Consider the following 25,910-nt stretch of genomic DNA (forward strand, 5'->3'; position numbering starts at 1 on the left):
GATACATTGATAAGCAATGGTCATGTCTCCTTCCTATGTCTGAGGACCTCATGCTAGGTTATAAATACATTTTCTTGTAGGCATGTATTAGCCAACATTTTATCAAACTAATGCAGTCACTATCTTACAGTTCTGTATTCTCTTTTAAAATGGTAGAAAGTTACATACAGATTGTTGGAAATGGCCCTTTTTGCAGTGTTATTCTCAAACTTTTTTCCTCCTTCGTCCTATTTTTTTCAGATCTGTTTTTTCAGGTTTATTGTCTCTGCGCACTTTACCACTGCAGATCAGGGCTAAAGTGCAAGTGCTCCGTACGTAAATTGTATTGGTGACTGGTTTATCCATGATTGGCATATTTGATTTACTGGTATGTCCCTACTAAAGTGCACCAGAGGTGCCCAGGGCCTGTAAATCAAATGCTTCTAGTGGCCCTGCAGCACTGATTGTGCCACTCACATGAGTAGCCCTGTGAACATGTCTCAGACCTGCCCCTGCAGTGTCTGTGTGTGCAGTTTTAAACTGCCAATTCGAGCCGGCAAGTGTACCCACTTGCCAGGCCCAAACCTTCTCTATTACTACATGTAAGGCACTACTAAAGTAGGCCCTAGGTAGCCCCATGGGTAGGGTGCAGTGTATTTAGAAGGTAGGACATTTACTGGTGTGTTTTAAATGTCCTGATAGTGAAAGACTTGCAAATTCATTTTTTACTGTTGCAAGGCATGTCTCTCTCATATGTTAACATGGGGGCTGCCTTTAAATATCTTTTAAGTGCAGCTTCCCTTTGGTAGCAGATAGAGATCTGGAGTTAGGGGTCTCTGAACTCACAATTTAAAAATACACTTTTTGGTAAAGCCGGTTTTTAGGTTGTCAGTTTGAAAATGCCACCTTTAGAAAGTGGGCATTTACTTGCTTAAACCATTCTGTGCCTCTGCCTGCTTGTGTATTCCACGTCTGGGTCAGACTGACAGTTGGGCTGTTATGAATTCCTTCTAGACAGTGACAAAAAGGGAGCTGAGGTGTAGCCTGCATATCCTGATGAGTCTCTTGGGCTAGATTGGGGAGGGAGGAACCAACACTTACAGCTGAAAGGGCTGTGAGCCTGTCCTCAAACAATGCAGCACCCGGTGGAGTGTGTCTGGGGTCAGACCTGGGCAAGGCATCAACTACAGAGACTTTCCTTTGAATTTGCCTACTTCAAAGGCAGAACTAGGTAAAAGCAGTAGACTCAAAACCCCAGAATTTTTAAATCTATCTGGATCAAGAGGAACCTCTGACAAGGAGAAGAGATGAAGAGCTGGAGGAGGAGTACCACCCCTTTGCCAGTGACTGTGTTTTGCTAGGTTGGCCTGCAGTTGCTGCTTCTGTCTTAAAAGAGAGCAAAGGGTAAATTTTTATGTGTATCCTGCTTGAGAGAGTTCTCCAAGGGCTTGGAGTAGAGCTTGCCTCCATTTGGAAGTCTCAGGGATATCAAAGACTTCTGTTTCATCTATCTACAGCAGTGGGAACTGTGTGTTTTATGCTGTTCAAGAAGAAAAATCACTGCGATGTCACCAACGACGCCGCTGCCTGCACCGTGACCTGCCGACATTGCACAGAGCTGCACTGCCCGCTTTGCAGGGCAAACTCGACTCCAGTGTCGTCACCCATGGACACCGCAGAGAGCCCGTCCTGCGCCGCACTGCAGACTTGGGCCTTCCGACAACACTGCTTCAGCATTGACGACCCCGCTGCCTGCACCGTGACCTGGTGACACCACACGTCGCACCACCCCACAGCCTAGGACTCACTGACACCGCTGGAAACTGTCACCAAGATGCTGCCTGCACCGTGACCTGTGGGAACCGCACGTCCCATCATCCCGCTTCGCACCACAGCCTGGACGACATCCACGCCATCGCTCCTGACTTCATCAGCCTGGAGTTCGATCTGGAATGCGTGTGACTACAAGAGCCCGACGACCCCCGCACTGAACTCCGTACGCAACGCCAGCAGCGCCGCTCTCCAGAATTCATCGCAAGGATCACGACGCCCTGCATTTCCAAGATACTGTTTGCGGGTCTTCCTCATCACCGCAGCTGCCCTGCGATGCTGCGGCCGGCCTGAACTGTTGGATTTGTTGTTCACAATGCAGCGATAGCCCCAGACGGAGCTATTGACTTCAAGGGACTGTCTTTTTAAGTAATTCTTGCAAAATTCGTATCTTATTCATTGTATGTTGAATTTTTATCGTATTTGGCCTTGTTTTATAGAGATAAATTTTGGCTATTGTTTTAAAACTGGTGTGGTGTATTTTCACTGTATTACTGTGTGTTATGTGCAAATGCTTTACACAATGCTTCTGAGATAAGCCTGACTGCTTGTGCCAAGCTACCAAGGGGGTGAGCAGGTGTTATCTGAACTGGGTATCTCGCTTTACCTGACTAGAGGGAGGGTCCCTACTTGGACGAGGTGCAAAATGACTGACAACTAGAGACCCCAATTATAACACAGATCCTAAGTGCTTAGACCCTCAGAGTCAAGAAAGTAAAAAAAAAAAATGATATAATCATTGGTTGAGTCCTCCAGCATCATCTGTCTTAGAAAAAATGCGAATTACTTCTGATGACAAAGGAAATGTCAGAAGACCCCAGAGGAATCACAGATTTATAGCCCTGTGGTGGAGATGGGATAAGGTGGTACAGTGAACTGGCGTAAATGTGAGTGTCTTCAGTGAATAAATGGACGATTTACATACATCTTCTTTTGATTTACTTCAGAACCTAAAGTTAAGGAATCATGTAACATGCTCAGACAGGAGATTCTAGAACACAAATATTGAGTTGTATCCATTCTCACCTTTCCGAGGCCAGCAATCATTGGGGTGTTCTCGGTCCTGAAAGGAAAAAGTATGTATTAGCCAGTATAGTGAGTACAGTGTTCCTAGTTCAAGAGCTATACTTATCTAGGATAATGAGACATCCACCCCAGTATGGGAGAGGACCAGGAATTTACACAGTAACACCAAAAAAGCCTTTGGTAGAAAGATGAGGCCACTGACTTTCTATTGCTTTAATACATGAATTAAAGGCTTCATAATGATGTCTACAGGTCAGACACTACCAATGCCAAATACCACGTTAACTCTTCTCTTTAACATTCCCAGGCACAAAAACACCCTCATATACCTCATACAACATATCTCGAAGTTTTTTAAATGAGCAAGATTAGCCCATCAAATATGAGATGAATATAATAGAAATAAGACAATTTTTGTATTGGTTACTCCCCTTATGCAAACCTATATGCAAGTACAATGAACACTTCCCCTGCCCCTCCCTCATCGGTCCTGTTTCTGCACCTTTATATTCTTCTCTGGCATCCTGCCATTCTCTTGCTCAGAGAATCAGTTAGTTCTCGGTATACTTCAGTGTAAAGTATTTCATGACCACCAACTCACATACTTTACATTGCGTATCATCCAATCACAAATTGCTTTTACCCAACTGAGGTAACTGAACTTGGCCCAACACTGCAAAAGGGCAGCTTTTTGATGGTCAGAGGAGAAAAATGATAAGACCACCCCAAGCTCCAAGGAATATTACAAGTCTCATACTTATTCCCAGCACGAAACCCAAACCTGCACCCATATTTCCATCACAATATGCATAGTTTGTGTTTAACAAAGTGTGTTGAAGTGGCAGCAAGAAGGCATGCTTTGCAGCATAAAAATACAGCATATAAATATATGAGTATTTCTTTCAGCATTCACCCAGTGAGACAACCATTTTATATCCCAGTCACCACTGCTGGCAAAAAGGCAAACCCAAAATAACTTTGTTTACAAATTCTGACTGGATGAGGTGTCTTTGGAATATGTGTACCATGGTCCATTGGACTCCAGATTCACCCATCAATGACAGTCACAAGGAACTCTGAAGGTACTGTCTTATGGTCTTGTTCAACTTGATCTTACACATTTAAGGGACTTATTGTCCTTTTTTCATTAATTGTGTAGGTGTGTAAAAAAACTGCAACCCAGGGAGAAGTCCTTGCATTTTCCACTGATAGTGCATCACCGCTGCCTAACTTTCAGAGGAATAGGAAAGTACTCCTAGGGTAGGTAGGCACACAAAAGGAAGCACTGATGTGACCAGTATTCTATACAGACTATAAAGAAACGGTTTGACAATTTTGTCCAAGTGTTCACAATAAATCAAAATGGGCAACTTACTTTGTCCACTAAGCATCTGGCATCCTTGGTGTGGTTTCCCTTAACTTTTTGCCTCTGATCTACTGTTTTTCTAACTCATTTTTGCTGACCTTTAGGATTCTGGGAACTTTACCACTACCGACCAGTGCTAAAGTGCAGGTGCTCTGTAATCTCAACATGGTAACATTGGCTACTCCACAATTGGCATATTTAGTTTACTTTCAAGTCCCTAGTAAAGTACACTACATGTGTCCAGGGCCTGTAAATTAAATGCTACTAGAGGGCCTGCAGCACTGATTGTGCCACCCACTACGGTAGCCTTTCAAACATGTCTTAGGCCTGCAACTGCAGAGCCTGTGTATGGAGTTTTAAATTGCCATTTCAACCTGGCAAGTGTACCCACTTGCAGGCCTAAACCTTCCTTTTTATTACATGTAACTGACTCCAAAGGTAGGCCCCAATTAACCCCAAGGGCTAGGTGCAGTGTATTGAAAAAGTTGGACATGTACTTTTAAGTTTAACATGTCCAGGTAGTAAAAAATCTCTAAAATCATATTTCACTACTGAAAGACCTATCTCTCCTACAGTCTAACATTGGGGTTATCTTGAAACATCTTTTAAGTGTAATTTCCAATTTGGGGAAAGATAGAAATATGGAGTTTGGTTTCTCTGGACGCACAATTTAAAGTCACAACTTGTGGCGAAGTCAGATTTTAATTTGTACTTCTGAAAATGCCAGTTTTAGAAAGTTGGCATTTTTTTTAACCATTCTATGCCTTTGCCTGTCTCTGAATACAGGTTTGGGATAGATGACAGCTGGGCTTTGTGCATTCCCTTTAGACAGTCACACACAAAGGGAGCTTGGATGTAATATTTGCATACAGATGGCCCATCACCAAGCTATACGGTCTTCCTGGGCTAAATGGAAAGGAGAAGATGACACACCTGAATAGGGCTGTGCGTCTACCCACACAAAGGTCTTCATAACCCCCGCAGAGTGTCTAGAGCTAGGGAAGGAAGGACAGGGATCTTGTGTACTTCAAAGGAATGCCTGGAAGTTTATTGCACCTTCCAAAACCAGGGCACCTAAGTATAAACACAGGACCCCAAACCCCACCAAATCAGAATTCTACTGGAACTAAGGACATTCTGCCAGGAAGAAGGACTGCTGTGCTGCAAGGAGGGACTGCCAATCCGCAACTGCTTTGCTGTTTTGGCCTACTGCTTGTTGTGTACTGTGTTGTAGGAGGGACTGATACTTTGCTACTTGCTCTGCTGTGTCGGCCTGCTGCTTCCTACTGCCTCAAGTGAGGAGGACCTGACATGTTTTCTACATGCTTGAACCCAGGATTCTCCAAGGGATTGTTGGCTTGCCCCCTGTTTCTGCAGACTATGGGACATCAAAGACTGCCTGCAACTCTCCTGGTGCTGCTGGATTCTGCCATTCCTTGTGACCTCAAGTAACCTTTTGATCGCTATTGACTTTTGAGCACTGTTTTCATATTAAATCTTTCAAAAGTCAGATCTCGAATTCTACTTATTGGATATTCGTCATTTAGGTCTTGTTTTACTCAAATAACCATTATCTAATTTTCTAAACTGGTGTGGAGTCTTTCTGTGGTGTTTTCATTGACTACTGTATTGTAGGCCTATTGCACAAATACTTTACACACTGCCTCATGTTAAGCCTGACTGCTCTGTGCAAAACTACCAGAGGGTGAGCACAGGTTAATTTAGAGTGTTTACCCGACTTACCCTCACTAGGACTGTGGTCACAACCCATTTTCTAAAAGCATCTTATAAATTGGGGCACTCCTTAACAGTCTTAGGACTTGTGATGAAACTGTGCTTTGTTTTGCATGGTAGGAGTAAGTGGTGGGTTAGCTGGGCATTCTGCCAACCATCAAATGGATGGCTGTTGTCTTTGTGCAATTTTTGAATCAGTGCTCTAGTGGCATAGTAGTATTTTCATGTGCCACCCTCTGACCACCTTATTATTGCAGCCCATAGCTTGATGGCACAAGATACAAAAGGCCTTTTTGAGCCCTCTAGGGAGGATTTTGTATGAAAAAGGGAAAAAAGGAGGTAACCTCCAACATGATTACTAAAAGTTAAAACTAATGCAGCAAATAAAAGGGAGTTCCCATCCTTTTGCCATATGTGTACTCACAAATGGTTAAGAATTATATCGAACAGGATGAGTACCTTATGGGTTTCAACTCCAAACAGGTATCAGGAGAACAGAGAGACAAATGAAAAACAAATGGAGATCCTTATGGCACTTACAGCTGTTTTGACCTACAATGGCTCACATGCTGGTTCTCCATCTGAGTTATTTTGCTTCACTTTTAAAAGCAGTAGGATCCTATCTGCTAGGGCAAGAGTAAATGCGATTGGCATTCCCAAATCAGATAAAGAGGCCTAAGCACTGCTTGTTGTGCAGATCAACAGTGCTCTTGAATGCTGTGGGAAAGCTGTTCTACCAAGTACTGGTTGATGTGCTGGAGATCCTAATAGAGTGAAAAACTGATCTTAGTTGATTCATTCAATAGGTTGAGCTGGAGCTTTCTTTGTTGAAGATTGGTCCAGAAGAAAATATAAAGATTTGGTGGTTGTAGGTTATATAACAACTCCTAGTATCATATTGAATGACTACACATCTTAAGAGCTGCTACTACAAGAAGGTACAAGACAGGTGTGCTGTGTGTGTGTTGCAAAGACTTCTTTGCAAAGACAAATGGATGAAAATTGTCTCTCAAAATTGTAAGATTTGCAAGGAGTATCAAAAATGATTTAAGTTTGCCAATAATGCCCTAGTAACCTAAGGGTCCCTAAGTAAACTCAATAAGCAAGGAAGACTGATAGCTTTTGCAGATTCTGAAGACTTGGGGCCTGATTTAGGTCTTGGCGGAGGGAATACTCCATCAGAAATGTGACGCCGGATGTCCTATCCACCATATTATTAATCCCGAAGGAGATAATCAGATCGTAATACAGCGGACAGGATATCGGTCACGTTTGTGACAGAGTAGTCCCCCCTGACGAAATCTAACTCAGGCCCTTAGTCAATTAGAGTAAATCTGACCTACTTTTTTAAACATGAAAGTAGAAGATGACCACACATTGTTTAAAATCAGTCCTTTTAAAAGGGAAAACAATGCAGTGTCGGGGTGTGGCCTAGGCCAAGATGGCCGCATAGGAATCATGCTCCGCATTCAGGCCAGAAAATTCTGTTCCAATATATGGCTCTGCAATATTAATTGAAGACAAGAGGTTGCTGAAATATGCAGGACACTGTGCTGGCTGTGGAGCAGTTCTGAATGTGCCACAGACCCAATCCCCATGGCGGCACTGCCTGACTCATAAGGACTGCGGTCTACACATGGGGGAAGGCCTCAAGAGGCCCAGCTGTAATAAAGGTCTGCTTGGTTAGCCTGGGGTTGCTCCTGTAGTGCCCCCGCCGAGTTAGGTGCCAATCCAGCCCTTTGTGTCTTGCTCGCTACACTGGTTTCACAGTTGGGCAGCCTACCCACCCGAGTGAAGTGAAAGGCAGATCAGGAGGTCTGAGGCCGGGTGATAAGTGAGGGATGCAGTGCCCTGTCCCTGAAAAGATGAAGCAGCCGAGTGGGAGCTTGCCATGGCATGCCACTGCAAGTTACAGGTAGCTAAGACTTTTGGTGGGGCCAACCTTCTGAACAGTTGGAACAGCTATTGGCTTGTTCTAGATTGGGCCCTTCTGTGACAGGGCTAGATTTTCTGGAAAGGTTAGAATGACTGAGGGAAGACAGCCCATTATTGAAACTGTTGATAATGCTTATGTAATAATCCGCCAACAAAACTGCCTGCTACATAACATAAATACTGGACAGATTTTAATCATATTGTATGTCTATCTTAACATGCAACCGAATCCATCAGTGTAGTGAGCGGCGCAGATGCCAACAGCCATGTAAAAAAACTGCCGACTGGATAACGGGAATGACCAGGTAAGACAGCAATGCCCCCTGGCTATATTGCTGAACATAATAGAGGAGACTTGACGTGTGGTGGGTCCTGGAACTCAATACCTTAGTGGCACCATTCGTCAACACTGTTAAAATAGAAAATGGGGAAAGTGGTTACCAAACAGAGCACACTTGCAAACTCCCATTACCAATTACACTAAGGCCACACTCCTGGACCTAAAATCTAGCCTCACATCCATAGATAACAAAATGAACTCTGTCAATGCCAGACTTGACCATCTAATGGAAAGCATGTGCCACCAAAATGTATGAAACAATGGTGCAGAGCTAAGGAACCTGGATTGCTGTGCCAACTATGAGGGTATCACAGATGGTTAAACAAATGGAAAATACTCTGGCCAAAAATGTAAACATGGAGGCACGTTCCTCCTGTAGAAATAATATATGCATTGCTGGAGTCTACAAATTTGGGCAGCCCAGATTCTATGTCGAAAATCTCCTGCAGTAACCGTTGGCAGCCTCATTTCGCCAAGGTCTTCTTGGTTGAGAGGGCCATCATTCACTTGGCCCTAGACATCCTCATGGGGCCCCATTTAGGCCACTAATAGCCAAACTCCTAAACTACATGGACAAAGACACTATAATTCTCAAAGTGCATCAAAAACGCCTGCTGCAACATCAGGGCACAATTTTTTCCAGACTTTAATTTGCAGATCCAGGAGGCAGGAAACCAATTCATGGAGGTCAAGGGCGGCCTTCATTGCAAAGGCATACACCCTGTGCGGCTTAAGATCAACTTGGGCGAGGGCCAGTTGTCGGGGGTTGTTAACACTTTAACTGTCAATGTTTGCTTGAGGTCTCTGTCACACCTGTCAAAAAGGGTTCAATGAACCATATTGAGCTACACTCTCGCTATTAACTTATGCCACTTTACATATGCTCTCTACATATGCCCTTGTCAATAAAATTGTAAGAATTATGTCTTGGAATAAAAGAAGACTGAACAATACCCCGAAAGCCAGTCGAGTTTAGCCATACTTGGACAGATATGGGGTGGGTATAGCAATGCTACAAGAGACACATGTACATCATGCATCCTAGCACTCCCCTAGTTTTGTCGAAAAATTGGGCCAGTTTAGAGTCTCCTCATCTTACAGTACACACTCCAGGGGTGCATAGCAAAGGTTGAAGCCCCTGAAGGCAAGTTTCTATTGCTCTACTGCACTTTGTATAATAGGAAAATGATACTGCTCAACACTTGTGCGCCAAACACTCACTCGCCTGATTATTTTAACAACATACAAACTACCATCGGACGGATTGACACGGACATGTCTATACTGGGGGTACCTTTAATCTCACACTCAATGCTCAAAGACAGATCCAGAGGTTATACTGCACGTAATTCCTTAGCCACATACAGGCTGAATGATAATGTAGACATGCTAGGCGGCACTGACACTTGGAGACTGTGACACAGCACAAGAGAGTACGGTTTTTACGCCTACCCTCATGATGTGTTACGCCGGATAGATTTATGGTTGATAGGGTGCAATGCTATCATTTGGGTGTCAGATGTTGTCTACCTCCCTCACACACTGTTTGATCATTCTCCAATTCAGATACATTGTTCCCTTGTTCTGGGTTGCCTCAATCCAGAAGGAGGTTCCCTTCAGAGAACCTAATGGATGCGGTGTTGAAGGAGGAAAGCTATAATGAATACTTTGTATTTAAAGAGGATCAGTCCCTAAGTGGACTACAATCTGGGAAGATTTTAAAGCTTACATTCTTACTATATAAATGGCCAAGCAAGCAGGTGCTCTTAGGGATATCCCGGCACAGTCAGAATATACTGATTGTGACATCAACAATCTTGAGAGACAGGTTAACTTAAAGAATCACATTATACATCTGACTGAACTAAATACATTAATACATTGATTTTGAGATCAAGCTGATAGTGAGGTGAATTTTCTTAATCGTCATGCACATGCAAAACTGTACAGAGAGGGAGAGAGGCCAGGGACAATGTTGGCTTGGCTACTTAAAATAGAGAGGTATATCAAAACAATTGTGCAGGTGACTGTAGGAAAGTACCATCTTGCCTGGCATGTTACCCCCATATTTTACTGTATATATGTTGTTTTAGTCTATGTGTCACTGGGAGCCTGTCAGGCAATATGTGCCCTGTATGTGTTCCCTGTGTGATGCCTAACTGTCTCACTGAGGCTCTGCTAACCAGAACGTCAGTGGTTATGCTCTCTCTGCTTTCCAAATTTGTCACTAACAGGCTAGTGACTAAATTTACCAATTCACATTGGCATACTGGTACACCCATATAATTCCCTAGTATATGGTACTGAGGTACCCAGGGTATTGGGGTTCCAGGAGATCCCTATGGGCTGCAGCATTTCTTTTGCCACCCATAGGGAGCTCTGACAATTCTTAAACAGGCCTGCCACTGCAGCCTGCGTGAAATAACGTCCACGTTATTTCACATCCATTTACCACTGCACTTAAGTAACTTATAGGTCACCTATATGTCTTACCTTCACCTGGTGAAGGTTGGGTGCAAAGTTACTTAGTGTGTGGGCACCCTGGCACTAGCCAAGGTGCCCCCACATTGTTCAGGGCAAATTTCCCGGACTTTGTGAGTGCGGGGACACCATTACACGCGTGCACTGTACATAGGTCACTACCTATGTACAGCGTCACAATGGTAAATCCGAACATGGCCATGTAACATGTCTAAGATCATTCCATGATCCCCCGGGTCTCTAGCATAGTTCCCGGGTACTGCCAAACTGCATTTCCGGGGTCTCCACTGCAGCTGCTGCTGCTGCCAACCCATCAGACAGGGTTGTGCCCTCCTGGGGTCCAGGCAGCCCTGGCCCAGGAAGGCAGAACAAAGGACTTCCTCTGAGAGAGGGTGTAACACCCTCTCCCTTTGGAAATAGGTGTGAGGGCTGGGGAGGAGTAGCCTCCCTCCCCCAGCCTCTGGAAATGCTTTGATGGGCACAGATGGTGCCCATCTCTGCATAAGCCAGTCTACACCGGTTTAGGGATCCCCCAGCCCTGCTCTGGCGCGAAACTGGACAAAGGAAAGGGGAGTGACCACTGCCCTGACCTGCACCTCCCAGGGGAGGTGCCCTGAGCTCCTCCAGTGTGTCCCAGACCTCTGCCATCTTGGAAACAGGAGTGTTTGTGGCACACTGGACAGCTCTGAGTTGCCAGTGCCAGCAGGTGACGTCAGAGGCTCCTTCTGATAGGCTCTTACCAATCCTCCTTCCTAGGTAGCCAAACCTCATTTTCTGGCTATTTAGGGTCACTGCTTTGGGGATCTGACCAAATAACGAATGCAAGAGCTCACCAGAGTTCTTCTGCATCTCCCTCTTCACCTTCTGCCAAAGGATTGACCGCTGACTGCTCAGGACGCCTGCAAAACCGCAACAAAGTAGCAAGACGACTACTAACAACCTTGTATCGCTTCATCCTGCCGGCTTTCTCAACTGTTTCCAGGTGGTGCATGCTCTGGGGGTAGCCTGCCTCCTCTCTGCACCAGGAGCTCTGAAGAAATCTCCCGTGGGTTGACGGAATCTTCCCCCTGCAACCGCAGGCACCTAAAGACTGCATCACTGGTCCTCTGGGTCCCCTCTCAGCCCGACGAGCGTGGTCCCTGGAACTCAGCAACTCTGTCCAAGTGACTCCCACAGTCCAGTGACTCTTCAGTCCAAGTTTGGTGGAGGTAAGTCCTTGCCTCCCCACGCTAGACTGCATTGCTGGGTACCGCGTGATTTGCAGCTGCTCCGGCTCCTATGCACTCTTCCAGGATTTCCTTCGTGCACAGCCAAGTCCGGGTCCCCGACACTCTAACCTGCAGTGCACAACCTTCTGAGTTGTCCTCTGGCGTTGTGGGACTCCCTTTTGTGACTTCGCGTGGACTCCGGTTCACTGTTCTTCCAAGTGCCTGTTCAGGTACTTCTGCGGGTGTTGCCTGTTTCTGTGAGGGCTCCCTGACTTGCTAGGGGCCCCCTCTGTCTCCTCCTCTAAGTGGCGACATCCTGGTCCCTCCTGGGCCACAGCAGCATCCAAAAACCTCTACTGCGACCCTTGCAGCTAGCAAGGCTTGTTTGCTGTCTTTCTGCGTGGGAACACCTCTGCAAGCTTCATCGCGATGTGGGACATCCGTCTTCCAAAGGAGAAGTCCCTAGCTCTCTTCTTTCTTGCAGAACTCAAAGCTTCTTCCAACCGGTGGCAGCTTCCTTGCACCCTCAGCTGGCATTTCCTGGGCTCCTGCCCACTCTCGACACTGTTGCGACTATTGGACTTGGTCCCCTTGTCTTACAGGTACTCAGGTCCGGAAATCCACTGTTGTTGCATTGCTGGTGTTTGTTCTTCCTGCAGAATCCCCCTATCACGACTTCTGTGCTCTCTGGGGGTAGTAGGTGCACTTTACACCTACCTTTCAGGGTCTTGGGGTGGGCTATTTTTCTAACCCTCACTGGTTTCTTACAGTCCCAGCGATCCTCTACAAGCTCACATAGGTTTGGGGTCCATTCGTGGTTCGCATTCCACTTTTGGAGTATATGGTTTGTGTTGCCCCTATACCTATGTGCTCCTATTGCAATCTACTTTAATTTTACACTGCTTGCATTACCTTTCTTGCTATTACCTGCATAATTTTGGTTTGTGTACATATATCTTGTGTATATACCTTATCCTCATACTGAGGGTACTCCCTGAGATACTTCTGGCATATTGTCATAAAAATAAAGTACCTTTATTTTTAGTACTTCTGTGTATTGTGTTTTCTTATGATATTGTGCATATGACACCAGTGGTATAGTAGGAGCTTTACATGCCTCCTAGTTCAGCCTAAGCTGCTTTGCCATAGCTACCTTCTATCAGCCTAAGCTGCTAGAAACACCTCTTATACACTGATAAGGGATAACTGGACCTGGCACAAGGTGTAAGTACCTCTGGTACCCACTACAAGCCAGGCCAGCCTCCTACAGTGACTGTGAAAATGTGATCAGGTTTTCACTAGCAAAGATATAATGCAGAGTTCAGTAAATTTTATGGGAAGCTGTACACCTACAGTTGTCAGGAGGATCCAGAATACCATAATACCTACCTGGAATAGGTGGCACTTGTATGGCTCGAGCATTATCATTGAGAGTTTCCTAATAAACGTATAACATAAGGTGAAATTAAGGCATCAATTGAGAACATGCTTGTGGAATCTATGAGTTGGCTAAATTTATGTGACCCAAACCTTTAAATTACATCTAACACCAGAAGGTAGAGTGCTGAGTTCTTAGTTATATGGATCCAACATAGGGTAAGCAAACTGGAAGTGGATTTGCATGTTAAACTCACTGCCCGCAACGCTTGTTTCAACAGCTACCATCCCACGAATCTAAAGCAAGTAATACCTTTTGGCTAATTCCTAAGACTGCGCCACAACTGCATGAACATCGCAAATTGTAATATCAAGGCGTTGCTTATGGTAGAGAAGTTTAAAAGGTGCCGTTACCCAAATAGGTTAACAAGGGAGTCAGATAAAAGAGCAAGATTCTATCAGTTGTTGAAAGGGGTGAAGCCTGAAGCGGTATCTAAGCTAGTATGTATAACAAGACATTCTGTCCCCAATGACAAAGTGAGACTGATTATTAACGCCAACTGACATCTTCTGAACAGTGACTCTGATAACATCAAGATACCGAAACCTGTATTTGTGCACTGCCGTAATCATAACCTGAAGGACAAAATAATACGATTGTGTATGACACCAACAGTTAGCTTTGTCCAAAAGACAATCAATGGAAGCAATCCAGTAAAGGGCAACTTTGCAATGCCGTATAACACTCGCCCTGGCTTGCATTCCGCACTTTTCAAGGAGATGTGTATGAAGGAGGGTTGGGAATGTCCAATCTCTATCTCTACTACCTAGCAATGCATTTGCTGGTGATTAATGACTGGCTGGGAGGTGGATGGTCAGATCCAGCATACCAACTTGAACTCCTGACTATGGGCTTCCCTAGCTTTTGTGGGATGCTGTATGGTAAGCCCCTGCCACGTAAGATCCCGGAGGAGACAAGAGTGGTACTGATGGGGTGGAGCGCGGCACAGGAAGCAACGGGATGGTGGCAATGACTCACCCAACAAACCCCGCTATGGCACAGGACAAGGCTGGGGGAGGTCTCTGCACTGGAAGGGATCCAGAAATGGGACCTTATAGGTATTTCACCCTTGGGAGATGTCTGGGCGGGCTCCCACATGCGGTCCTTCCAAGAGCTTCTACAGAAGTACTCGCTCACCGGGACCCAGTTCCATAGATACCTACTCAGACATGCGCTGAGTGTACACGTTCAAGCTGGCACGACCCTCCCTGAGTTTGGCCCTGCGGTGGCCAAATCCCTGATGGGTGGTTTGTCTAAGGGGGAGGAGTGTCCCAAATATATCCCACCCTGGTCACCAACACAGCACAGACATTTGGCAGACTCCGAGAGCGGTGGGAGAACTGGCTGGGCCCCATAGAGGACGAGGACTGGAGAGACGCCTTGATGGCCCCAAGAACCTTGACTATGACCACTCGCCTTCATGTGGTGCAAACTTACTATCTGCATACAGCCTATCTCACAGCCGACAAAATGTATAAGGCAGTTCTCCTGCCACACGCAGACTGCCCCCGCTGTGCAGACCCCAACGCTGACTTCTACCATATGGTGTGGGGCTGCCCGCACATAGCAACCTACTGCGAGCGGGTACAGCCGAAATCTCCAGAGTCCTGAAGGTGGAGGCTGCCCCGCTGCAGCTTTTATTGGGTGTCCTGGAGGGAGTGGGGTCCACAAGAGCGGAGCTGGCCTTTCTGGGGGTGGCATGTCTGGTGGCAAAAAGTGATATTGCAGCTGGCTGGAAGGCGGAGATGGCACAGTCGCAGGCGAAATGGTGGCACGGGGTGGACTGGTGTGCATAACAAGTAAAATTAGTATACGAAGCAAGAGGGTGCCCAGCTAAGTATGACAGAGTGTGGGTGAAGTGGACAGGGACATGGGATATCCGTTCTACTGTTATGCCTTAGATGCAGCGACTATAGCGCGACCTGTCCCTGACCAGTTTAACCAGCTTAACTAGTATAATCAGTATCGATCATTTACTCATGTTAACTACATGGGATTTGTATAATGCAATGCCTATGAGGTGCGGATGTGACCTTTTGGTTTTATGTTGTTATGCAAAACTATGGGGCAATGACGGGCATGTGAAACGGCTATACAAACAGGCAAATATAGTTTTTAAAGGGTTGAACACATTGACAAATTGTAAAAACACAGAATGTAATCTACTTATTAATCAGCGTATGTGGTTTGGGCTATGTGGGTGAGACAAACATAGTTTCAGTATTCGCCTCACGGAACATAAATCAGCCATTATAACCAAGAGAACCACCTCCCAGAAAAAACACCCCAGTGAACAGCTGTATGGAAAAGGAACATCATCCAGATGAGACACACTGGCTTGTTCTTGAAAAAGTTGGAGTCCCCAAAGTTAGAAATACAAAAGATTTGCATAAATTAAGGGACGTTTTGGGGATTTTTACTCTCAAAACTATTTTCATAGGTTTAAATAATGAGATTCAGTGGTATAATAGTATCATATTTGTCTAGTTCGATTATCCCCCTTGGGTAATATGTATATATAGAATTCTGTTGTTTATGGCCTCTGTTGAAAGAGAGCCAGAGCACTAATGTCCCTCTACTGGGAGATTTCCTCTTGGGTAGTAAAAGTCTTGTCATCCCAGATATCTGTCAATATATTCTGAACGACCACTGGCTGCTATACACATGTATGTTCCTTTAGGGCCGTGGATTTCATGGGTCATAGAACGTTAATGTCATATTCTACCCATTATGAGGTCTATAATCATGAGGCACCTGTTGCTTAGTTTAGTATTCGAACATAGGTTAAGCTATCTATACCAAATAGTGTGAATACGTTCCAACATGGCTGCTGACTTCATCTGCCAAAAAGCGATACATAACAGGATAATGCAGTCAATCTGTACCTCTAATGCTAAAAATTCGGAGGCAGCTAGGTGCCAAGTTTTTTACACCTAACAATGGTATGGCTATCTCTGTTTTGGTCGTCTATATTCAAGTAAAGTTTGTGCCGGCAGATATCCCCGGTACATCATGGAACGCCGTTTTTTGGACACACATAGAGTGGAGGGCTTAATGTAAGGTGTTTAAAGATCACAAGAGGATTTTTGAGCCTTGTTCTATTTCCCCTGAAGAGATCTGACAATGATGATGGACTGAGAACATACTGCGCTTTGGAGGTAGGGGGTTTGCTAAATAGCAGGACACCAGTGAGTTTGTGTCAGTGTTATGGAAGGGAGTACCTGGGGCGGTTTTGATAAGTCCATCTCGAGTGCCATGAGCAGCACTTAAGCCCCAACCCCCCCTTTTATTTTTAAATAAGCACATTAGAAGATGTTGGGTGGTCTTTGCCGAGATGGAGTAGTATACCGTGAACAGGCACACACAGTAATAATTCACAATTTGAATAGAAAGCCTCTGTTCTGTTTGATCAACAGTGTGTAGAATTTGGAATTAGAATGTCCACATTATGGGGACATGGAAATGGCAGGGAAATTACCTAAATGATGTGAACTGTTTTCTATATTATACAGCTTATTTTGGAGTCAATCTGTAGGGGACCTTTGAGTTCTGCATTAGAATTCTCATTGTGTTGTTCGATCTAAGATTCAGCCTTGGGACACTTTTCTTTTCCTTTTTCTGTTTCTATCTTCCTTCAAAGGCATAACTTAAAAAAAAATCTAACCATTGGCATCGATCAAAACACTGGTGTGAGAATCAAAATTACATTGCTTGTTGTCTCCAGGCATTAAATAATGGACATAGCTTTCGGTACTTAGGTATCCTATATTGAGAGCGGTCTACACAGCTTAGTGTATTTTTATTCAACAGAGGTCCGGTGGCATTGGTCCTGTCACCCTCAACTGTTTGTGGATTATATGCAATATAAACGATTTCTTTTTTTCACTTCTGAGAGAATCCATGAATGGCTGGAACAATCAGTGAATCGTGAAGAACTGGAGGTATAGGAACCATAGCCCCCTATGATAGTGATGGATGTGGTAACTGGGGGTCTGGTCACAATGTCTCACTAGGTGATGCTTATTCATACACAGACAAAAGGCTGGGCAACTGGGGCCACAACTGAGATGTTCCAACAAGTAACAATGGTTGCAGTATATGGCTACATGGGGTGTACATACTTTGGTGTTGAGTTACACACATGCATGATTAACAATGTTTTTTCAATAGATGGATGACCATTGTAAGGGGTGTTGGTATATGATTTTGTGAGTTTACTGAAATGCTCAGAAGGTTCTTGCATTATATTCTCTGCATGTTCTTTAGTGACGAGTTGGTGATGTCAATATAAGTGTTTGTCCTGAAGAAGGTGTTACTGCCAAAACACACTTAGACATCTATAACCACACAATTAATTAATCTAAGTGTATAATCACATGGGAAATATATACAGTCCACAGTCGCAACACAGCATTGGCAATTACTGCGTAGCAATTTTTTTAATATGATCTGTAGAGGCGAGAACAAAATTATTGGCAAAGTATTACTGATTATTATGATATAGGTTGTTGTGCTTTTATGGCTGTAAGAATAATTGGTATGTGGTTGCTAGTTTTGGTTGTGATGATTGGAGGGTGTGGATGGACCATAGGTGAGAGAGTGGTTGTGTATTTTATACATTAGTCGGATTTGCAGAATGTTGCGTAATATATTTCTAGCCTAAAGCCCTAAAGGTACAATATGAGTTTCTGTCAAAATATGTAAATGTAAAAGTCCATTTTTATGAGCATATACATAATGAAAATGTACTAAAAAAAGAAAAGAAAATTATTAACAATAAAATATTTGTTTGAGAAATGTGAATCCTTGGAGCGTATATATAAGTTTGAAAGGTAGGTGGGTTAGACAGCGGTTTCTGTTAATCTGTTATTTCCCTGCCCCAGTACCCTCTTGATTCAAGGGGTCCTTTGTGTCTAACAATTGAGAAGCTTTCAGGCGGGAAGGACCCAGGTTCGGACAGTCTCAAAGTAGAGCTTTATAAAGCTTTCATAGATATATTTGTGCCAATATTGCTAAAAGTGATTGGTATACAATAAACTGTTACAAGACAGAGTCCTGCCTCACACTCTGAGAGAAGCCATTTTTGTAGTCCTCTCCAAACTAGGCAGAGACCTGACTAACTTCTCCTCCTTTAGCACAGGTTCCCTATTATAATACCAACAACACCTACTAGCAACAGCTGTCGCTAATTACCTGTCTCTATTAATGGAAAATCTGGCTCCATCAGCACAGGTTGGGTTGGACCAACACAGGTCCACCACTCTAAATATGAAAGCCTCACAACTTTTTAAAAAGCCGAGAAGGTGTTTGATTCTCTCAAATAGCCTTCTCTATTTGCAACATTATGCAGATTTAGAATGGGTGATTATGTAACTAAGTTGATAAAGTTATTATATTCTAAGCCGTTTACAAAATTAGCTTGAATAGATTAACCTCCTACTCATTTCAAATTGCCAGTGGGACACAACAGGGTTGCCCGCTTTCACCCTCTTTTCATACTGGCCATAGATCCCCAGGCGCACCTGCTGCAGGATAAAAAAAACTCAGAGAGCTTTACTTCAGATCTCACACACTACTTATATCACTGCACAAAGATAATATTTTACTTTTTACATGCAAATTGTCCCATACGTTTCCACCTTTGTTTACGGAAATGACCAGATATGGAATATACTCTGGAATAACTAACTGGGAGAAGTCAGAGATAACTCCCTACCCCCGACTGACTCCACATTAAAATCACATAAGGTATATCTCACAAGCCGGGTCGAGGACTCAAATAAATACCTAGGTCTGTCAGTATGAAGACATACCATGATTCAGGTGAATTACTGCCCAGCAATTTTCAAACGTTCGAGTCAGAAAGATACTTGGATTAAGCTGGACCTGTCTATGGTGGAAAGAGTAGACCTGATCAAATTTTGCCATGTTTTTTTTTTATACCTATTCATTTATATACTGCTTCGTTTTCTGAAGATTTCGTTTTATAACCTACAAATTGTACTGACCAACCTTATTTGGTGGGGAGACAAGACAAATTCGCTGGGACATTCTGCTTCTCCATGAGGGGTGATTTTGAGGTAACTGATCTAGATCTATATTATATAGCTGCACTCTGCCATTTTTCACGCTACGTCCATCCTGAAGCCAGGCTACCCTTATTACAAACCAATCATATATCAATGTTTTCCCTGTTGCCCAGAGGTTTACCCAGACCTAGGAAAGATGGTTTTTGCAGCCTCGATATGCAGGGCATGGAGAACAGCTAGCTGTAAGGCAGGTGGGCAAATATTGCATTCCGCAGCAATTCCCTTGCCACAAAACCTATTGCTTGGCACTCAAGGAACAAGACTCAGGCCCTCATTATGATCCTCGCCGAGATCTGTGCTGAAGGTCGACAGAAGACCGCCAGCGCGACGGACCCGCCGCCGGCCACTTAATGATCTTCCCGCTGGGCCGGAGGGCGGAACCAGTGTTTCCACCCGCCGGCCCAGCGGGAAACAGGGCATGAACACTGGAGCCGGAGCCAATGTGGCAGTGGGGTAGGTGCAGCAGCACCCGTCGCCCATTTCACTGCCAGTTGGGCAGTGAAATGCGCGACGGGGCTGAGCATGGGGGCCCCTACACTTCCCATGCCAAGTGCATGGGCAGTACAGGGGGGGACCGAGTCACTCATTCCACCAGCCTTTCCCTGTCGGTGTAAACCGCCAGGGAAAGGCTGGTGGAATGCGACTCATTATCCAGAGGGCAGTGCTGGTTGCAGTGCTGCCCTGGCGGATCTGAAACGCCGCCACCGCCACCGCCAGGCTGCCTGGTGGCAGGAGCATGTCAGTGGCGGCGTTTCCACTGTGGTGTATCAGCCACGTTCAGAATATGTGCCAATATTGCTAAAAGTGATGTAATGACCGCCACCGCCGGCGTGGTGGTCCAGACCGCCATGTTCTAAATGATGGCCTCAATGTGCAGACTAGATGGGGCAGGACTGACCAGTCTCAGTCACCTATTTCCGGAAGGTGTTTTCTTCTCCACCGAGCAATAGTGAGGAACAAGCAATATTTAATCTCCACAGTTATTTACAAACACAAGACATTGGTTCACGAAGCGATACCTGACTTCCTGAATTAAGGCTAATGAGTATACACCTCTGACACAACTATTCCAATTTACAGATTCCACCAAATGGGTATCAAGGTTTTAAAAGGCTATGTTAGCAATAATACAAATAATAGTAAGCATGCCTGGGAAAATTACTTCCAAACAGAAATTAGTGAGGCTTAGTGGTGATACTGTTTGTATTCACAAATCATAAATATAATGTGCTACATTTACATTTCTTACAAATAACTTATTTGACCCCACAAAAAAGCACAGCATCAACACTAAGGCCCTCATCCTGACCTTGGCGGGCGGCGGGCCCGCCAAAGTCCCGCCGTCAGGTTACCGTTCCGCGGTCGAAAGACCGCGGCGGTAATTCTGACATTCCCGCTGGGCTGGCGGGCGGCCGCCTTCAGGCCGCCCGCCAGCCCAGCGGGAAAGAGGCTTCCACGATGAAGCCGGCTTGGAATCGAGCCGGCGGAGTGGAAGCTGTGCGACGGGTGCAGTTGCACCCGTCGCGTATTTCACTGTCTGCGCAGCAGACAGTGAAATACATTTAGGGGCCCTCTTACGGGGGCCCCTGCAGTGCCCATGCCAGTGGCATGGGCACTGCAGGGGCCCCCAGGGGCCCCGCGACCCCCCCTACCGCCATCCGGTTCCCGGCGGGCGGACCGCCGGGAACTGGATGGCGGTAGGGGGGGTCGGAATCCCCTCGGCGGCGCAGCAAGCTGCGCCGCCTTGGAGGATTCCAAGGGGCAGCGGAAAACCGGCGGGAGACCGCCGGTTTTCCTGCACTGACCGCGGCCAAAGCGCCGCGGTCAGAATGCCCTGCGGGGCACCGCCGGTCTGTCGGCGGTGCTCCCGCCGACCCTGGCCCCGGCGGTCTAAGACCGCCGGGGTTAGAATCACCCCCTAAGTCCCCACATAATTGTCTGAGATGTCATTATAGGTATGCAGGGTTCATACACTTGGCAGTGTAGTGCCCAATTCTTAGTGGATTCTGGCAAGAGATTTTGCTAACACCCGCTGATATGGCTGATGAAGAATGGAGACATACCCCTTAATGGTCATGCTTTGATATGTTCAAATGCAGGGCGTTACAGGCTTTGTTGCAATGGCACTATTGGTAGCCCATCATAGAGTATACATACATTGGTACAGATACCAAGCAACAAAGAAGATGATTGGTTATTGATTATTGGTGGGCTATATAATGAAAGAGTGGAAACATATAGTAGGAAGCTGGCTCTTTATATGATATATCAAATTGAGATAAATCGTGCAAAGAGTCCAGGGGTTCCCTTACCAGTGGGCAGGGGCTTGCTCCAGCAAACCCAAGGTGCTCTTTTAGGGGTTAGTGTAGCCAAGCAGCCATAGACTTACCATGGAGGAGTGTTAAGACATCTGCAAATACACACAGTCAATAAATGAGACACACAACTCAATAAGGAGATAAACAACAAGTATCTTTATATATACTTAAGCAACAGGAGCAATACAATATGGTAAGTATGTTTTGTAAGAAAAATACTTTCAGGTATCAAAAGTCAACACTGTGCATTTTTCAGAAGCAGCAATGTTATCCTATTGAGAGAAGAGCAAGTACTGCATTCAGATATAGTACAGCGATTTATGGGACCAATCACCTGGACTTATGGCAAGTATTAGGTAAGGGCCAGGACCAAATCAACAGATCACACTGGGTGGCACTGGGGCAACCAGATGCAGAGGTGTACCATGGCATCAATCAATGTTAGTCAATGGGGATCAGTCCGGTTGAAAAGAGGCCGCAGGTTTGGACAGGATGTACAGTTGAGCAGAACCAGCAGGTGGGTTCAAGTCATGAGATGCTCGGAGATGGAGACCTTCGGTCCTCTTCTCCATGGCCCAGGGGCCATGGGTGCAGAGGTGTCTTGAGGCGTTGTTTGTTCTCCACAGGGAGTACTTATGGTTGAGGGAGCCTACCAGCAGAGGCTGCAGGCAGTGTCGGTGAGTCCACAGTTGGCAAATTCCAAGGCGGGCTTCCTCTCTGGAGGGTTGGGGGACCATGTTGGCACTGCTGGCCCACTTAAGCTCGGGCTAGGTGGCACGGGTGCAGTGGTGCTTTCCGGTGTCGGATCTTTTCACCTCAGAGTCCTCTCAGGTCTCTTGGGGTGCCTGTAAGATGCAGGGAAGCAGTTGGGCTGCTCCACAGGAGTTCCTGGGTCCTCTCAGGCTTTTGGACACATAGCAGCTTGCAGGACAAGTCTACTTTAACACAAATCGGCAGGAACAGCAGACAGACCAGCAGGGCTGGGCCAAATCAGGTGCTTCTTCTTCTGGTTTTGCTTTTGCAGCTCTTGAGTGCCCTTCTTCATAGGTCAGCATGAATCTGATTTCCTGGTGCAAGGGGCTCCCCTACATACTGAATTTAGGGGCATTTTGGGGAGTGTAGGGTAGTACCCAATGGGGTCACTACACCCACTACACAACCACTTCCTGTGGGAAGTGGGCATAACCCTGTCCTAGAGTTCCTAAATCAGTCATCACCAAGATGGTAGATTTCTAAATGTTGTGTCCACATCAAGCAGTGCACTTTAGCGGTGGGAGTGAACTGAGAGGTGCACACACCTCCATGACTAATTTTTCACCTGTCCCTGTGACAAATTGGCCCTGGGGAAGGGGGGATGACATCTCTACTTTGAGTGAAGCCAGATCTTTGATGCCCCCTACCTTGGAATGCACGTTTGCAGGTCATCCTGTGGGTGGGGTGCATAAACACCTATCCCAAAGTAGGCTTTGTTTCTGACCACCGAAAAGCAAAGGCTCTCACCATTCAGGGTCAGAATCGTGTCTGGTAGGGGCAGGCTGCCTAAAACTAGTCAGTCCGCACACTGGTAGTTGGTAGGTTTTCAGGGGCACCTCTAAGGTAACCTCTGGGTGCATGTATTCATAAATCTACCACTGGCATCAATGAGGGTTTATTAATACGAGAAGTCTGATATCAAACATCCCTATTCTCAGTGAGCCTATGATGTACCTGGGGGACTCGTAGTGACCAGTGTCCAAGACATGTACTTAAAATGGCTTTCCTGTTCACTCACTATGTCTAAGAATCGACAAAGACATAGCCTCACATGTAATAAAATGCAAACTGCCTTAGGGTTGTAAAGCCCTATATTACATGCAGTGCTAGGGGGCATTTCACTTTTTAGCTGCACCAAGACATGCAGCCTGCACTGGCAGTCTGCATGTGCTAGGTGAGGGGTCCCTGAGGGCAGCACAATCCATGCTGCAGCCCTTGGGGACCCTATTTGTTAATGATGCTCAATGTATCAGGGATACCATTTACTAGGGACTTAAAGGTGGGCAAAAGTATTGCCAACTGGGGAACAATTGCACAGTTTTAAGGAAAGAGATCTGGCACTGGGGATCTGAATAGCAGGAACCCAGTGCACTTTAAGTCAAAATTGCATCATGTACCAAGCAAAATGTGGGGGTGACCATGTCAAAAAGGGGTACTTTCCTATACATACGCATTTCTTTGGCCTCCTACCTCCAGGCCAAACATATCTGGGGAACACTTAGATCGTATTTAGCTGCACAGGCTCCCCAAACCCTACCCAGACCTGACATGACATCATATGACGACTCATAATGCAAACAGTCCTCAGATGCTATGTAACAGTTACTCAGCTGATGAATAACAAATAATGTTCATAAGTAGTCCACGCTAACTAGAGTGCACTGGCAGGATTTACATATATGTAGTCTATTCTATTGTATTATCTGAGCATGATATTTATTCTTACCCTGACATTGTGACACAGCGTAATGTTGTATGTGCAATAAAATCAATAAAAAAATCAATATTTTATTGTCTGTAGAGCGGACTAATTGCGGTACAAGCAAAGAAGCTGTGCTCTATTACGCAAATTTTGAATGGTGCATAAAACAGCTGTCACATTCTGAGGGCAAGTTACTTGTGCCTCTAATATGGACCCTTGAAGAGTAAGAACCCATCACCTAGATGTCAGAAAATGAATTAAGAAAATGCTAAAAGGTAACAAATGTCAAACAAAGCACAAAAGGAACCACACAAAAGAAGATATAAATGAAACAAACAGATGAAAGGGCTGACACAAGTGTTCTTAGTTTATTTTCAGAGACAAAAACAGTACTGGGGGGCTGTTACTGTGGATGTCCTTGTTTTTTTATAGTTGACAGTCCACCTTTTATAATATGTGAAGTGGAATGCCTGTAAATACATTTTGCTTCGTTTTTTCTCTACTGAACGGAAGAAAATATAAAAAGATTTAGGGAGCCATGCTACTATACATTTGAAGCAATATATCAACCAGTTAAAATTGAGGATGTCCCTCTCTTTTTTTCCCTCAAACAACCTTACTGAAAATCAAGGAAGCAATGGTTGCAGTTTTTCTAGACTGAGAAAATGTCTTTGCCAGCCTGCAAAGGCTGTGCCTCACCCCATAATGCACCAATATTCAGAAATCAATAAACTCATGCTTAAATGTCAGTGAGCATACCTCTAACTTAAACACCTAAGCCATCCAGGGGTACAAGTATTACGACATAACACAGAATAAAATATGAATTTAATTAATTGCTTAGCACACTGTCCATCACTTTACCCAGGTCGGAAATTCCGTTCTTGTCCTCCTCCAAACAGCATGGGGTACAGTGGAGTGGATACACCAGGGCCTCGTACATACAGTGCACCTATTCGAGGGGCATAGAACTACGGGATGTTAGGAAAAAGAAGCCAGTGGGGCAATGACAACCAATGAATAGACAAATGCAAGTACTGTTCCATTGTCACACTGAACACAATTCTTACCTTGTGCCCCACAATGGTGAGGTAATCTACTTCCAGCTCCTGAACATCTACTTGAATCTTCCCAAGTGCTTGTGCAGCATCTGTGTGCACCAAGATTCGAGGCAGTCCAGATCCCACCCTTTTCTGGTTCAGGGTCTTTATTAAGTGGCTAAGTATGGAGACAGGCTGAAGGACAGGCATGGGATTAAACAACTATTTTACAAACTGCATCAATTAGATTCATAAGCAGTGCATATATCACAATCTAGTGGTTGTAGGTCAAAAAGTATAAGCAGACTTTTTTTGCAAGTTAAACTTTTGTATTTTGAGACCAGGCTACATAATAACAGGGACAATATACAAATCATTTAATAGCCTATAGGCTCTTTAGGTCACTGTTTTATATCACTTGCACACAAAAAACATAAATGGCCAATCTATACATATATCTTTGTAGTCATCCATATCTATTACACGGCTGCAAAGTCATTGCTACAAGAGACTCATCTTTTGCAGCATGAATCATCTATGCATTCACATGCTGCACATTAGCTTCAAAGCAATGCTCTTGCTCCAGATAGCAGAGGATGATGTGACCTTTTAATGGTAGCAAAGAGATTATTTGTTATCAGTTATATGCCTAGTTTTGTCTTCTGTGAGCA

The 25,910-nt window shown here is 45.0% G+C and overlaps 1 protein-coding gene across 2 annotated transcripts in view; it reads right to left on the reverse strand.

Annotated features, from left to right (window-relative positions):
• The window catches only part of SCLY (selenocysteine lyase), a 201,795-nt gene that overhangs the window by 121,210 nt on the left and 54,675 nt on the right, over positions 1 to 25,910 (reverse strand). For both annotated transcript variants that reach the window (XM_069213881.1, XM_069213883.1), the window contains exons 7-9: positions 25,270 to 25,434; positions 25,064 to 25,170; positions 2,836 to 2,872 (exon numbers count right to left, since the gene is read on the reverse strand). In XM_069213881.1, coding sequence (XP_069069982.1) covers positions 2,836 to 2,872; positions 25,064 to 25,170; positions 25,270 to 25,434 — 309 coding nt within the window. The remainder of the gene's footprint in view (positions 1 to 2,835; positions 2,873 to 25,063; positions 25,171 to 25,269; positions 25,435 to 25,910) is intronic.

Source organism: Pleurodeles waltl, chromosome 11, assembly GCF_031143425.1.
Source record: "Pleurodeles waltl isolate 20211129_DDA chromosome 11, aPleWal1.hap1.20221129, whole genome shotgun sequence".
In the NCBI taxonomy this organism is placed as follows: Eukaryota; Metazoa; Chordata; class Amphibia; order Caudata; family Salamandridae; genus Pleurodeles; species Pleurodeles waltl.